At 38.3% G+C, this 15643-nt stretch overlaps 1 protein-coding gene across 1 annotated transcript in view; it reads left to right on the top strand.

Annotated features, from left to right (window-relative positions):
* DGKI (diacylglycerol kinase iota) overlaps positions 1-15643 on the top strand; it is a 387457-nt gene that overhangs the window by 228906 nt on the left and 142908 nt on the right. The window contains 2 exon segments of the mRNA XM_066262376.1: positions 2558-2757; positions 8281-8343. Of these exon segments, the coding sequence (XP_066118473.1) occupies positions 2558-2757; positions 8281-8343 (263 nt within the window).

Genomic DNA, 15643 nt, shown 5'->3' with positions numbered 1-15643 from the left:
AATTAAAATAGTAAATAAATGGTGAAAAACTCAAAAGGGAAGCATGGTTTAAGTAATTTCATAAAAGAGCAAGAACATTTCTTCATCGTCATTTAAGAAAACAATTATCAAAATATAAAAGGTAGAGAAATCTCTCTTGTGGAAGAATGTATTTCATATTTCTGCCTGTTGATGGTTTCAGTTAAAAATTCTATTCTAAACACATGAACAGTCTCACTCTTCCCAACATGTTTATTTTAATCAATGATAAAACGGGACATTAGACTTCTTATTCTCACTGACATAAAGTGACAGCGTTTTTGTTGCACAGCAGTTTTATTGGCACTAACAATGGAAGAGGAAGGAAGTAGATTTCTAAATTTGTTAGAAAAAAATCTCTCTACTCCTAAAAATTTAGACTGAAGTAGGTCTTAGTCTTAGCTGTTATCAAGTAACCCAGGCATTAACCAAACATTGCCAACTTCCATAGGAATCTATGGAAAAAACATGTGAAAATACCCTTTTTCTCATTTAAACCACAATGTGGTAAAGTTACAATGTTTTATTTTTAGTCCTGTTGAGCTTTATTATATCTTTAGTTATCTTCTTTTGTTCATTTTCTTTTTTAATAAAAACAGTTACGTTTTCTATTTTTTGTTGTTGTTGTTGCATAAGGCTTTAAGACTACCATATTCATCATAAAAAACAATACCAACCAAGATTTTAGTAACTGTTGACTGTCTTCATTGCTTATTCTCAGGGTCACTGATTTCTGCCTTGGGCAGTTTGTTACAAGAATGAGGCTGGGAGTCAGGGGCTGGCAGTGGTGGTGACAAAGGCAGGTGAGGAGGCCTCACCCTTGCTTCTCCTCCCCCAAACTAGGACTGTCCATTCTTTTTACCTGACAGCAAGGAGAATGAGGACTTGAGTAGCAAGGGAAGGTACAGTCTGAGAACAGTAAATGGCAGAGGATGCAGTAAGTTCAGGGGCTGTCTCTGTGGAAAACTAGTGCCTTGCTACCAGAAAGGCACTAGTGGAAGGTTTCACAAGAGGAACATGTGCTCGGTTGACAGGTAGTTGAATGCCTGTCATTTATAAAACAATGTATTATTATTAGTAAATGATTCCTTCCAGCAAATCATGGGGATGTTTCTGGCTATTAGGGCCTGTGCCTTAATAGGATGTTAAGTCTAGACCAATCTGAGTGATGAAAAATAACTATTTCTCATAAGAGTTTTAAAAATTACCTTTAACTTGTTCCAAAAGTAATTTACTGTGGCTCTGCTAAGATGAATTGAATGGTCTACCCTGAAAAGCTAATTGTGATCATTTCTTTTGTGGCTGTGCAGCGACCTTGCATTGATTCTACAATGCCAATGAGACTGCACTTGACATGTATTTACTTCTTAAGTTTGTGTTATTTGATGTTGTCCTATTGTGAGGCTGAGAACAGGGATTAAACGTGCTCTACTGTACTGTATTATGCCTTCTGATACCAAAAGGTTGGAAAGTAGTTAAGCAATCTTCAGTCCTGTTAAACTCAGAGGAATAAGTTTATACCTAGTAGGTTCTGCATTTTTATTTGTCATTAGGCCTAGTCAGGATTAGGGGGTAAAAAAAAAAGAAGTCAGTGGGATTTTCTTTAGCAGATGAAAAGATATGGTTTTGTCAGATAAATATTGGGCTGAGCAGTAGAAGGCAAGAGAAATACATTGGAAAAGTTCTGAAGATGAGATAGTGGCTCAACTCCATAGCTTAACTTAAATGAATCATTTCAGTTCAGCCAGAAAAAAACTTTCAGCCGAATAACAGAGGGTCAGGTAATAGACCAAAAGAATTTTAGTAAATTCTCACTGCATTCTCTTCTGCTATCTTATTCTCTCATGAATTGAGTAAAATTGTATGTGAAGGACACGATTGAATGCTTTAAAAATAACAGTGTTTAAGTTCTTGACTTTTCAGTTTTTATTTTATTTCCCTCACTCTGTCCCTTCGTGTTCCTTTTCTCTTGTATATCCATGAGGATTTATGGTCAAGCTCATCAAAAGCATAGACATTTTTAGTGTATTTGTGTTAATGATTTATCCAAAGTTTCCTGTTTTCGTCATGGTTAACCACTTTCTGTATGTTTTATCCAAAGTCTTTTGTTCTAGATAGTGGATGTTGGGGTTTCTGGCTTTCCTGAGTGACTCTTAAAAACTACCTTATTTCCTCATGTATAAGATGTATAAGATGCACCTTTTTTCAAAAATTTTAAGGTCTAAAAACTGGGTGCGTCTTGTTGTAATTTTTTTTACCTGCCCTTCTTGCTTTTTCGTGCTTGTTTTTGCGCTCATTGTTGAAGACAGTGATTCGTCATCAGACACAGATGAGGACAAGCTAATGAATGAGAGTTTTGACAGTGATGAGGAGTTGTATGAATTTTATGATGAATAAAACTTGAGTTCAATAACTTTATGTAATACATATTTTTTCAAAATTTGGGCCCCTAAATTAAGGCATGTCTTATACATGGGAGCATCTTACACATGGGGAAATATGGTAACTCCTTGCTTTGTTTTGACTCTGGTTTTTACAGGCCGCCCTGCAAGTCGGGGGCCATGGAGAACGGCTGCACCAGTGTCGGGAGGTCATGCTGCTGACTTACAAATCCATCCCCATGCAAGTGGATGGGGAGCCTTGCAGGTTGGCCCCGGCAATGATTCGGATCTCCCTGAGGAATCAGGCCAACATGGTACAGAAGAGCAAGAGGAGGACGTCCATGCCTCTGCTCAACGAGTGAGTCTGCCCCTTGCCCACCTTTGCGACCACCAGGAGCGTGGAGAGGAGGGCACAGAGCATGTGCATGGTTGGGGCCTCACTGTGCTGAGAAGGGGTCACAGATTCAGGAAACTGCGCCATTCCTTAGTCTCTCTCACACTGTTCCTGTATGCTTGTCATTATTACACAGCGACCACATTCTCCTTTTAAGAATCATTACTGTGTTCCATACCAGATTGGTGATACCTCTTCACTGACCCCTTGCATAGACATTGACCAGGACCTGCAGAAAATCATTAAGAGTGACTCAAGGGCCATACAATGCATCCCGTGAATGCATCCCAGTGAATGCATTCTTTTACGTGTTGTTGAGAAGTCAGGCTGTCTGCCTCCTCTTCGCCCAGGTCACTTGGAGAGTGTTGGTTTCTCCAATAGCAGGAGGTTGGCAGAGCTGGGTTCGGGCTCATTGTCCCCACATGGCGTCTCCTTCTGCCTGCTGGTGAAATTGTCCTTCTCCTGATGCTCCCATTTTGGGGTCCTGTGCACAGTGATGCTGCAGCTCACTTTGCCATTCTGGGTGGCATCCTGTCGTCCGCATCTAACCTGACCCTCAACGCGACGCTTAAAGTGTATTCCACCTTGGCCATTTCCTTTCTTTGCCATCAAGATAAACTAATTTGGAATAAGGTAATAATGATTAAATGTTCCTTTTTTTTAAGCATCCCTTAATCTAATTTTTATTAACATGTCTATTTGGGGTAGGTGAAGGAGATGGAAAGAGATAGGGATTTGGGGCATTTTGGGGAATATCTTCCATATATCCGGTCTATATGCCTAATCTGACTCAAGGTAAGATCATTTTAGGGCTCATCCTAGGGTCATTCTTCCGTCACAGTGAGGGACCCTCCAAAGTGCTCCCCGGTTTGTGGGCTGTGATGCATGTTACCTGTTTGTACCGAATGGCTGGCTTCCCCTAGTGCCCGTGAAACAAGGACATGCTTTGCTATGTATTTATTGAGTCAATGTGACAATCTACAGAGGTGCCTAGAATAAAGCAATAACACAGGTGCCAGAGCTCACTGCCAAAACCTGACCACCTCTCGTGCCGAGATGATGTATGTCGAAGAACGGCATTAGACAGGGCTCTTCAAGCGTTTTAGTGGTTGGTGTCTGCTTCCAAGTCTGAAGCAGGCATGAGAGACGCTCTCTCTTCTGCTTCCTCCTTTCCCAAGATGACTCGGGACTTCCCAGCAGTTTCCTTAGATCATTCTCCCTGAGGTTTGGTTAGCTGCATCACTTGTTTTATTTGCATTTTGCAGTTAGTGAAACTCCTAACTTATTCCTGATGCTTTTACCTTCTGTTAGGTTGCCTATACCATCGTTGAGTTTCTATGTTAAAAAATAAGATGTCAGCAACAATATATGGTTGACCACGTTCTCTCTAGGAAACTTAGCGGTAAGCCATGAACCTTTGCGTTGGGGGAAGTCTCTGAACCACCAGTGAAAAGCCAACTCTGACATCATACTGTGGCTTGGGCTGTGTTGGGTCAATTATAGCTAGTTTGTGAAGAAGTTATAATATAGCTAAAAATTCTTAGTAGCCACAGGCAATGAACTCCTATTCTCATGTCTGGACCTTCTATGTTTAATCATTTTATCAGACATGAAATTGTTTTCAGGTTTTTAATTTCAAGCACCTCTTGCCTTTGAGAAAGAATTTGTATTTGCTTAGTAATTGTAGCATTAAGACTTCACTTAGGCTTTCTTCACATAAAAAACAAATATAAATGTATTCGTTTGTACTCATGGCACACATAGCAGATGCTGTGACTCCACAGATTTAGCTGCACAGGTGTTCAATAAGCCACCTCAACTCAAAAATAGGTGCATGCCACCAGGGGGCAATAGTGGCTCCATCAAAGCAGCCTTGGGTCATAAAAAAGACCTAGGAGAAATGACGATAATGCTTTTGAATTTTAAAAAGAAGACATATACCTTACAAATAGCAAAAATCTTTATTACAACTTATGATGAAAATTCTTTTAACACTGTATTTTTAGAAAATCAGTATAAGTGGCGTGTTTTCAAAGGAAAGTGAACCACCTAGTTCTTATATAAAACGTGCTCACTAAACCTTAATATCTTTCACCTTATCTTTTTTACTTCCTGAGATTAGATTGCTTTTTTTTCTGTTTTTCTAGAAACTCTTGTTTTGAAATATAACTTCTATCACTAGATTTTTAAGTGGAGTTTTCAGTTTAAGGGCAGCCTGGCCATTAGACCTTTTTAAATAAGTTTTCTTCCACCTTCTGAGTCTGCCAAGGTTTTCTCCCTTTTCAGCCAGGATTGTATAAAGTTCACCATTGCAGCCAAGTCAGAAAGAGATCATTGAACATATGTCTTTATTTCCTTCCTTCAGTTTTTCCATCCTTCTTTCCCATTTTTTCTTTTCTGTCTTCCTTTCTCCCTTTCTTATTTTTTTTTTTAAACTAGGACATATAGTTTCTTCTGTTTCATTTGCCTGTCTTTTTCAGAATAAGGAGAACTAGTTTAAACTGGCTTAAGAATTTTAGTTTAGAAAAACTCTGTGTGTTGGGAGGGAGGGGAGTTTCTCGGTCAGAAGAGGGTTGTTTTTCCATTCATCTTAAAGAATTATCCTCTGTTCACATAGCATGTTAACTGAATATTTGAGGTTTAAGTGTTTGAAGTTTAAGATGTTGTGGTTCCCTGTGCAGCTGGCTCCCTTTTCTGCTTAAATGCCAGTGCTCCTCGGGGATTAGCCCTTTCTCTGGGAGATCACATCAGCACCCCAGGTTTCATTTATGACTGACAAGCTAATGCCTCTCAGATCTGTATCTTCTGAAAAGGTTTCTTCTAAACATTGAAGACTCACCCCCAGATATCTGAAAGTCTCATAACAGCACCAGATTGCATAGACTACTACTAAGGGACTCATTAATTCTATTTCTTTTGCCTCCTCTCCTCGTCACCCAGTGAGCCTTTCTTATTCCCACGTGTAGAAATGGAACCACCTTCCATTCATTCACAATGTCCCTGGCCCCTGGAGTCCTCTGAGTCACTTTCACTTTTATACATCCAGTGCTGTCTTTGAAATCTACATCCTCTCTAATCCTCACATCTTGAACTCTCACACCGTCTCTCCATCCTGTCTGCTGGTTGTCTCTCAGTAGCACTGCTAAAATATGCTCATAGTTGATTTCCTTATTTCCAGTGTCACTGCCCTTCACTCAGTGGTCTTTTCCAATAGCCTAGTTAGAATGACTTTTCCTAAGAAATGTTAAGCCCGTATCCTTAGCTTACAGACTCTTACAGACTTGGTGACCATTGCCTTCTTCAACCTCGTCTTCCTGTGCTCCATAGAGCATTGGTATTCCTGCAGCACCAGCCTGTCGTGTGCCTCCTCTTATTTTTGCATTTCTGTTGCCCTCCTCACCTCCTTTCATCTACAAACCCTCCCTCAATTTCAAGGCTGCATTGAAATCCCTATGAGTCCTTTTCTGTCTACTTCTAGACATTAAATGCACCACTCAGTGTTCCTATAGTGTTCTTGCTTACACCATTTATCAGAACTAGTGCAATCATTGGTTTACTTGTTTCTTTCCCCTGTTCTGTGGGAAAGCCCTGGAGTTTTACTCTTAGGGTACCCTGCACCTATCAGTGTCCCTGAGACTCATGGTTACTTATTGAATAGGTCGCTCACACATGAATCAGATTTGTTATATTTCTCCAAAACTACTTATAAAATAATATGTCTAAAAATCTCCCGAATATCAAACTAATGGAGGAAATATCTTGATCATATTTTATGATAATAACTGGAAGAATTTCAAGTTCTTGTTCACATGAACAGCTAGAAGAAGTCCTGTGAGAAACATTCAATAGTGGGCCTTCATCATGTTACTGGAGCTTCATTTATGCAAAAAGGGAAAGATAATTTTTTAAAAGAACTTTCTTTGCTTATAATTCCCATTGTTATTGCTATAGACAAACTAAAAGGCTAGGCCCATTTATGTTCAGTAGTGCTGTCTCTATTGGTACAGGAGTATATCTCATTATATTATGGTTTATGCATCTACTTAAAATAGGAACTCTAGAAAATATCTTCCCACATAAAAGTAATAAAGATTTATTTAGGTTCATTTTCATGTATAGTAATGTGGTAGCCAGATAAATTCAAAATGCACTTTTGAAAAGATCAGAAATTTTACGTGATTTATTGTTTCAGGAGGTCTTAAGCTAGCTGTTACCCTGAGCTCACTAGTAATAAAGACTACATTGTTAAGGGTGATTGCATTGGTCAAGGGCAAAATTTCTGGTTGACAACTTTGTCTTGGACAACCAGAGTCAGTCTGTCAACCTGGATGCTGAGAAATATTATTGGTTATAACCAATAGTCCTTTGGGAGTAATAGGGAGTTACTTCAAGAATGATTTTACATGAGAATTTATATACCTAGCAGAAAAGCTATGTCTATTGTAATTATAGTGAAACTGTTCAAATCGTCTGAGAACAGAATTAGGTAAAAGTGACAGGAAATTTGGGGTTTAGTTTCTTGAATTCTACATTTTGTCTTTCCTAATAACCACTCAAGATTCTCTCCTTTATCTATGAAAGGACAAAAGGGAGATGTCATTTATATTTTCACTCTTCTACAAAGAATATGAGTGGAATTACATCTTCAGTTTGGTGAATTTAGGCTTTTGGAGTATTACCTTTAGAGTTCTTAAAAAGTCTTAAGAGTTTAAATGAAGGAAATTAAAGGTTTTCAAGATGGTGGTCTTTTGACATGAATACTCCCACAAAGCCCTGGAATCATGAGGACCAGGTGAAAGGATGAAATATATATCTTGACTGTCCTCAGAGATGTGTTGACTGTGCCAGCCTACCTCTCGTGTGTGTGTGTTAGTGTGTGTGTGTGTGTGTGTGTGTTGTACTTCCCTCTCCTTGGATGTCCTGAATGACCTAAACCAGTGGTTTTCAACCTTTTATACTTGGGGACCAGTGAAAATAGGAGAATTATTTCAGGGACCACTAAGGCAGAAATCATCCTGAGAATAAGTTATAAGAATAACTTGACTAAGATCATTGGGTCTGTAATCATACAACATCGGGGTGGTTAACTTTCATGGATTGGCTAGAGATTTCTGATAGACCGGTCCATGTACTGGCGGTTGAAAAACACTGAAAGCACGAGAGGAACATGGTAATCCGTCCTGGCCCGCAGCCCCGCCCAGCGCCAGCTCTCTCTCCGCATCCTCCCTGCACCCTGCCCTGAGCTCCAGTCTGTGGTTTGTCTTAGAGCCAGTGCTGCCATATGTCCTGTTGGCTTTGTCGCTGTCACTGGCATTTTGGATTATTTCCATGGCTGGCTTGATTTTCCTTCGCATTCACTGTTTGGTGACGCGTTCGTTTAATTTCTGTTTAAACTTTGTGTGTCTCTCTTTCTCTCTCCGGCTTGTTCCCTGTCTGTCCACGCTGTTGTGCTGACTGTCTCCGCTGCTCATTCCCTGCTGCCTCTAGCCTCCATCAGGTGCAAGCTGCGGACCTGCGGAGAGTGTCTGCCCCCCCTGGCTCCTTCACCATGTGAGTACAAAGCCGGTCAGTTTTTACATTTTGTCTCTCACCCACGTCTCCTCCTCAGGGTTGGAAGACCTGCAGCCTTTTCCTTCACAGATTTGCTTCTCAGAGACCCGCCTAACCACCACCACCACTGCCTTCTATACCCCTTCTTTGCTTGGAGATGGAGCTCTGGAGTCCATTGTGTTCTGTTCATCTCCTTGCTCTATGAGTTCACAGTTTAATTGCTTTCTGATTAGATACCTTAGCGCCCATAATTCTGTAGGAGTGTACGAATTTCCATACTAAGCATTGGTTTTTATGGTAATATCACTGGACCACTTCTGTGGTCTGATATCTATGGGTCACGGAGGATGCTGACGAAGTAAGTGCCTGCTGACCTGGAGCTGTGGAGAGACCCCGAAAATTATATATAGAGTTTTGAGTAGATACACCTGCACCTGTGCCTTTTTATGGGTTGAGGATCCTTAATTGTAATAAAAGAGTGATGACCCAAAACTATCATTGAGTCAGCAAAACACATTTTATAGACAGTAATTTGTACTTAACACATGCTGCACTTACATTTATTCTGGTGAAAACAGAAAAAAAGAAGATAGGTTTTTTGAGAATCCACTTTGGGACTGTGTTGTTGCATCTGTCTTGATCTTTCTTCTCTCTACCTTACATACGCTCAGCTAGCTTTTGTTATGTTTCGGGTCCTGTTGCAGGTGATTTACGTGTGTTGACTAATGTATTTCCCCACCAACCTTACAGCATAGGTGGAATCATTATCCCCATGTGGTACCTGAGTTTCCCGATACACTGCAACAGGTCACACAGCTAATGAGTGGCAGACTGGGATGCAAGGTCAGGCAGTCTGACTCCAGAATTTATGCTCTTAGCAGTTTATACTCTGCCCCCTTTCATCTGTAAAGATCCTTTCTGTTTCTCAGAGTCTGGTTGACTGAATGGCTTTTCAAAAATTCTTTCTTTCTTGATTCTGACTGTCAGATTTAGCTACACCCTCACTGGAGTTCACTATTGACGAGCTTATAGGTCTCAAGATTTGGTACATTGATATTAATGACATGAGTTCTATATCTCTGTATCTCCCGCTCTAGACTTAGGCTACTTAAGATCACTGGCCATGTCTTCTTATGAATCTTTGTGAACCCAGATCTGATCACAGATCTGAACACAAAGTATTCTGAAACTGAACATAATTGTTGGCGGGTTGGTGGAATGAATGAATGAGAGAATCCAGGTCTACACTGAACTGTACATTGTCTAACATCTAGAGATATGCCAAAGTGATGTAATCTTATTTTCAACCCTCGTCTTACCGATACACATTTATTTATTTATAAAAGCTTTTTCTCAAAATATTTATTTTGTACTTACTCTGTGTCAGAGACTGTTTCATATCGAAGGGTCAGCACAACAGAGTGCTGCCTTCAGGGACCTTAAAAATTGACGATCAAACAATCAATGAGAAGATAACACTTAATTTCCAACTGAGAGGTTACTGCTGGGGTATATTCTGTGTTCTGCACAAGGCCTGTCCAGCACACTTGAGTTCAAGCAATGGCTCTCAGTGGCCATTATTTTCAGCGGCTCTGTTTATGGGGTTCTAAGGAGTAAGAGTGTCAGCAACAGAAGCATGTTAGTTGCCCTATTTCTATCACTATATATAAATTAAATGAGGTGCTTTTTTTTAAATTTCAGGTGTCTATGCTATAGTGAGATAGATTGTCATGTTTTGATAGGGTAGGACAGGAAGGACACCTAGGTGTGGCCACTTTAAAACTAAAGTATTGATCTAAAATGTATTTATATGTAATATATTAAATGTTATATATTACAGATCTATATCTGTATTAAATATCATATAGTATCTATTTAGATATATTTATATCTCTCCATATAGATTTAGATCTATAATATGTAACTGATTAAATACTTATATAATAAAAAATTAAATTTGCATATAATTATTCAAATAAGATAACAAAACACTGTCAAGTAGAGCAGGGAGCGAGGAGAAAAATCTAAGCACAACAGTGAGTATTGTTTTTATCTATTATGGCAGTGGTGACTTAGCTGTGACTACCTCTCACCCTGCTATTTGCTAATTTCAGCAATGTTTAAAATCACATTAATGTTTCTTTGATCTTCATGAAAGTCAGGACTCTAATATGCATCTCATGCATAACTCTTTGCAACTTTGGCTTCTTTAACTGACCATAATGTACTTGGGTTTTAACAAAGTTGTTGCATGTAACAATCATTTCCCCTTTTTACTACTGAGTAGCATTTCTTTGTCTGGATGTTTTCATTTATTTACCCATTTGTGCACTGAAGGACATCTGGATCTGGGTTATGGCCAGCGGTGGGAAATTATTAATAGACCTGCCATGAACATTGATGAAAAGGTTTTGTGTAAACATAAGTTTTCATTTTTCTAGGTTAAACACCTAGAAATGGGATTCCTGGGTCATATGGTAAGTGTGTGTTTCACTTTATAAGAAACTGTTTTCTAGAGTGGTTGTCCCATTCTGTATTTCCACCAGCAGAGTGTGAGAGTTCCAGTTACTCCACATCCCTGCTACTGCTTACCATTTTCAGCATTTTCAAATTTTAATCATTTGATCATTCTAAGATGAGTGTCTTTTTATGTGATTATTTGTCTTCTATTTTAAACTCTTTCACGAAGCATCTGTTCAAGTCTTTTGCCAGTTGGGGGGGGCTGTTTGTTTTCTTCCTGTTGAGTTTGGAAAATTTGTCGTACACAGAGGGCAAAAGTGGGTTTACAGTTGTGAGTACATGAAACACTGAGTTCATTCTTGTATTCTTATTTATCAATTATTGTATTAATTTTCCTACTGTAAACCCACTTTTGCTCCACCCTGTGTTCTGGATGCAAGTCATTTGTTAAGTATGAGCTTTGTGAATATTTTTCTCAACAGTATATATCTTGTATTTTTATTCTTTTCATGGTTTCTTTTATAGAGCAAAAGTTTCAACTTTTGACAAAATTCACATCAATTTTTTCTTTATAGAGCTATGGTTTGGTGTTATGTTCAAGAACTCTTTGTTTAACCTTAGGTCATGAATATTTCCCCCTTTGTTTTTTCTTCTAGAAGTTTTATAGTTTTACATTTCACATTTAAGTCTATGATTTGTTTGAGTTAATTTTTGTGTAAGATGTGAAGCTTAGGTTAGTTGTGATTTATTATTATTATTTGCCACCATTGGTTAAAAAGACTATCTTTTCCCCTTGAATTGCCTTTACATTTTTATTCAAAATTAATTAGCAATAGGTAGATAGTTATGGATATATATATATGAATATATTTGGATATATTATATATTTATTTCTGGACTCTGTTCTCTCCTGTGTATCTACATATCTTTGTCAATGCCATGTTGTTTTGATTATTGTGCCTTGAAAATAAATTTTAAAATCTAGTTGTGTTGTTTTTCCCAATTTTATTCTTTATTTTTGAAATTTTCTTAGTTATTCAAGTTTTTTTGTTTGTTTGTTTGTTTGTTTTGGTCTTCCCACACACATTTTAGAACTGGCTTGCCTGTATCTCCAAATTCCCTTCTAGGACTTTTAGTGGAATTGTACTGAATCTATAGATTGATTTGGGGACTATAGATGTCTTTATTATGCTGAGATTTCTAATTCATGAATACTGTATGTCTTTTCATTTGTTTTTGTATCATTGTTTTGTATTTTTCAACATATGGATCTTGTACATATTTTTGTTAGATTTGTACCTAAGTATTTTTTGGAGCTATTTTAAATGCTAGATTTTACAATGTTGGTTTCCAATTGTTCATTGCTAGTATATAGAACATAAAAGTACAACAAATTTGTCTGGTTGACCTTGTATCCTGTGGCCTTACTAAATTCACTTTTTAGTTCTAGGAATTTGGTAAAATCCTCAGAATTTTCTATAGAGTCACACTTGTTTGTGAGTAGAAATTAGTTTATTTTTTTTCTCTTCAATCTGTATGCCTTTTATTTATTTCTTTTGTCATATTGCATTGGTTAGTATTTCTAGTGTGCTGTTGAATAATGGTGGTGAGAGTGAACATTCTTGCTTTGCTTTTGATGTTAGAGGGGTATAATTTCATCTTTCACCTTAAGTATGATTGTAAGTTGTAGATTTATTTGTTGCACCCTAATAACAGTATGTAGTAATGATTGCTATTATTCTCATTCCACAGATGAGAAGACTGAGAATAAAAAATGTTAGAAAATTTACCTAAGATTATAAAACTCTTTAGGTTAAGTTTAATACTCAGGACCATCTGCTTTGAAGGTAGCATCCATGACACTGAACTCTACTGTCAGTATAACCTTTGGTCATTTTCCTGTGTGTTTAAGTATATTTCCCATGTGTGACTTATATATTTTAATCAGATCATACTATGTAAACTTTTCTCTTGGTAAGAAAATGTGGAGATGAACAATAACTTAGAATTGAATTTTGAGTGTTTCAGTTGTATCAGTCTTGATATTAGAAGTTCGCAGTTCAAGTGTTATTATAAGAAAAGTGTCAGAATGACAAACCCCAGTTGCAGGTAAATTTTAGTACTGCTAAAGCACTTGAAGAGTCTTGTAGAATTGTTAGCAGCAGTATTTGGTTCATGAAAGAGGTTTGTTGCAAAGGGTCATGCTCTCATCTACAGGGGAGGGGAAGAGCCTGTGTTCTTCCCTTAGCAAAGGTGAGCACAGATCTCAGAATCTGGTGCGGTTATGTAAAAGCATAACATATTTAGGACTCCCTTAACATTTAAAATTGTATCTCTTTGCTTTTAAAATTTATTTTTAGAGGTGAATTATTCATGTCCATGGAGGTGTAGAACCAGTCTTATGAGTCAGCATTTTTTGCATAGGGGAAGGTCACTTCAAAAGTAAAGTGGATACTTACTCAAGTCCTCTGGCTTGCAGTGCAGGGTTTAAGGAGGCTGTTGCATAAGTCAACCTCAGGGGTAAGAAGGGTTGATAGTGGGAAGGTTTGGGTATAGGATATCTGCCAGGTCTATTGGGTGGGACCTCAGAGAGAAATAAATTCATGAAATTTTGTTTGTTCATTTAATCAAAATAAATTTTAAGAAATAAAATATAAAAAGCTGATCTTAAAAGTAATAGTTCAATAAACAAAACAGCTTATATATATATTTTAGATTATTCTACATACTTTGGCTTTTACAAGGAGAAGTTGAAATTAGGGTTTGAATAACCCTAATTAACGTGAATGGTATTGTTAAGCCATCAGGGTTTTCCAAGCCAGGTTGGAATTTTGGAAAGTAAAAATATTATATTCCTCTCACTCTTCTAATATGTATCTTTCATAAATAATAGTTATAGGGCCAAAACAAAATGGATGTTCTTTTAGTGCATCTTTTTAGTAGGCATTTGTGCGAATTTGTGAGGGCTGCTGTAATAAAGTACCCAGATTAAGTAGTTAAACATGAGAATTTCTTTTCACACAATTCTGGGAATGAGAAGTCTGAAATCATGGTGTTGGCCTCTCTCTTTGGCTTGTTGGTGGCCATCATTTTCCTGTGAATTCACGTTTTCATCCCTCTGTGTCTGTGTTGTAATCTTTTCCCATCTTTCTTAAAGACAGAGAAGGAAAGAGACAGGAAGGGAGAGAGATGAAAAGCATCAATTCTTCGTTGCAGCACTGTAGTTATTCATTGATTACTTCTCACACGTGCCTTGACTGGGGTTCAGATCAAGCCAGTGACCCCTTGCTCAAGCCGGCGACCTTGCAGTTTCAAACCTGGGACCTCAGCATTCCAGGTCTATCATTCACTGCACCACCACCGGTCAGGCTGTAATTTCTTTTTTTTATTGGTTTTAATTTGTTGTGTTTACATAGTTACATGTGTACCCCTAATATATCTCCCTCCCTCCCTGTTCTTTTTTTTGTTTGTTTGTTTTTGTTTAAATTTTTATTTATTTATTTATTTATTACAGAGACAGAGAGTGAGTCAGAGAGAGGGATAGACAGGGACAGACAGACAGGAACGGAGAGAGATGAGAAGCATCAATCATTAGTTTTTCATTGCGCGTTGCAACACCTTAGTTGTTCATTGATTGCTTTCTCATATGTGCCTTGACCACGGGCCTTCAGCAGACCGAGTAACCCCTTGCTAGAGCCAGTGACCTTAGGTTCAAACTGGTAGGCTTTTCCTCAAACCAGATGAGCCCGCACTCCAGCTGGGGTCTCGAACCCGGGTCCTCTGCATCCCAGTTCGATGCTCTATCCACTGCGCCACCGCCTGGTCAGGCCCTCCCTGTTCTTTTTGATATCCCCTTTGCCCCCTCCCCTCACCGCCTTCTGCCCTTTCCTCCATAATTTACTATCCTGCCCTCTATCTCTCTGTGTTATGTTTACATACTTTCACTAATGTCTTTCCTTTTTTTGATCCCCTCCTCTCTTCCCCTTTCCCTGTGGACTCTTTGAACCCTTCTCTGCCTCTCTTCCATTCCTCAGTTCTCATTGTTCACTGGATTCCTCATATGAGTAAGTCATATATTTTTCTTTCTCTGCCTGGCTTATTTTGCTTAGCATAATAGACTCCAGGTCCATCCATGTTGCCACAAAGGGTAAGATTTTCTTCTTTTTCATGGCTATGTAGTATTCCATTGTGTATATGTACCACAGTTTTTGATCCACTCCTCTACTGATGGACGATAGGGGTGTTTCCAGATGTTGGCTATTGTAAACAATGCTGCAGTAAACATGGGGGTGCATTTCTTTTTTTGAATTGGTGATTCGTTATTCTTAGGATATATTCCTAAAAGTGGGATGGCTGGGTCAAAAGGCAATTCTATTTTTAATTTTTTTGAGGAATCTTCATAATGTTCTCCACAGTGGCTGCACCAGTCTGCATTCCCACCAGCAATGCAGGAGGGTGCCCTTTTTTTCACACCCTCTCTAGCACTTGCTTTGTGTTGTTTTGTTAATGAGCACCATTCTAACAGGTGTGAGGTGGTATATCATTGTGGCTTTAATTTTCATTTCTCTAATGATTAGTGATGTTGAACATTTTTTCATATGCCCTTTGGCCATCTGTATGTCCTCTGTAGAGAAGTGTCTATTCAGTTCTTTTGCCCAATTTTTGATTGGATTGTTTGCTTTCCTGGTGTTGAGTTTTATAAGTTCTTTGTTGATTTTGGTTATTAACCCCTTATTGGACGTGTTGGCAAATATGTTCTCCCATTGTGTGGTTTGTCTTTTTATTTTGTTCATGTTGTCTTTTGCTGTGCAAAAGCTTTTTAGTTTCATATAGTCCCATT

The sequence above is a fragment of the Saccopteryx bilineata genome, chromosome 2 (genome assembly GCF_036850765.1).
Source record: "Saccopteryx bilineata isolate mSacBil1 chromosome 2, mSacBil1_pri_phased_curated, whole genome shotgun sequence".
Taxonomy (NCBI): Eukaryota; Metazoa; Chordata; class Mammalia; order Chiroptera; family Emballonuridae; genus Saccopteryx; species Saccopteryx bilineata.
Note: the sequence above shows the minus strand (reverse complement) of the source record. Positions and strands in the feature narration are given on the sequence as shown.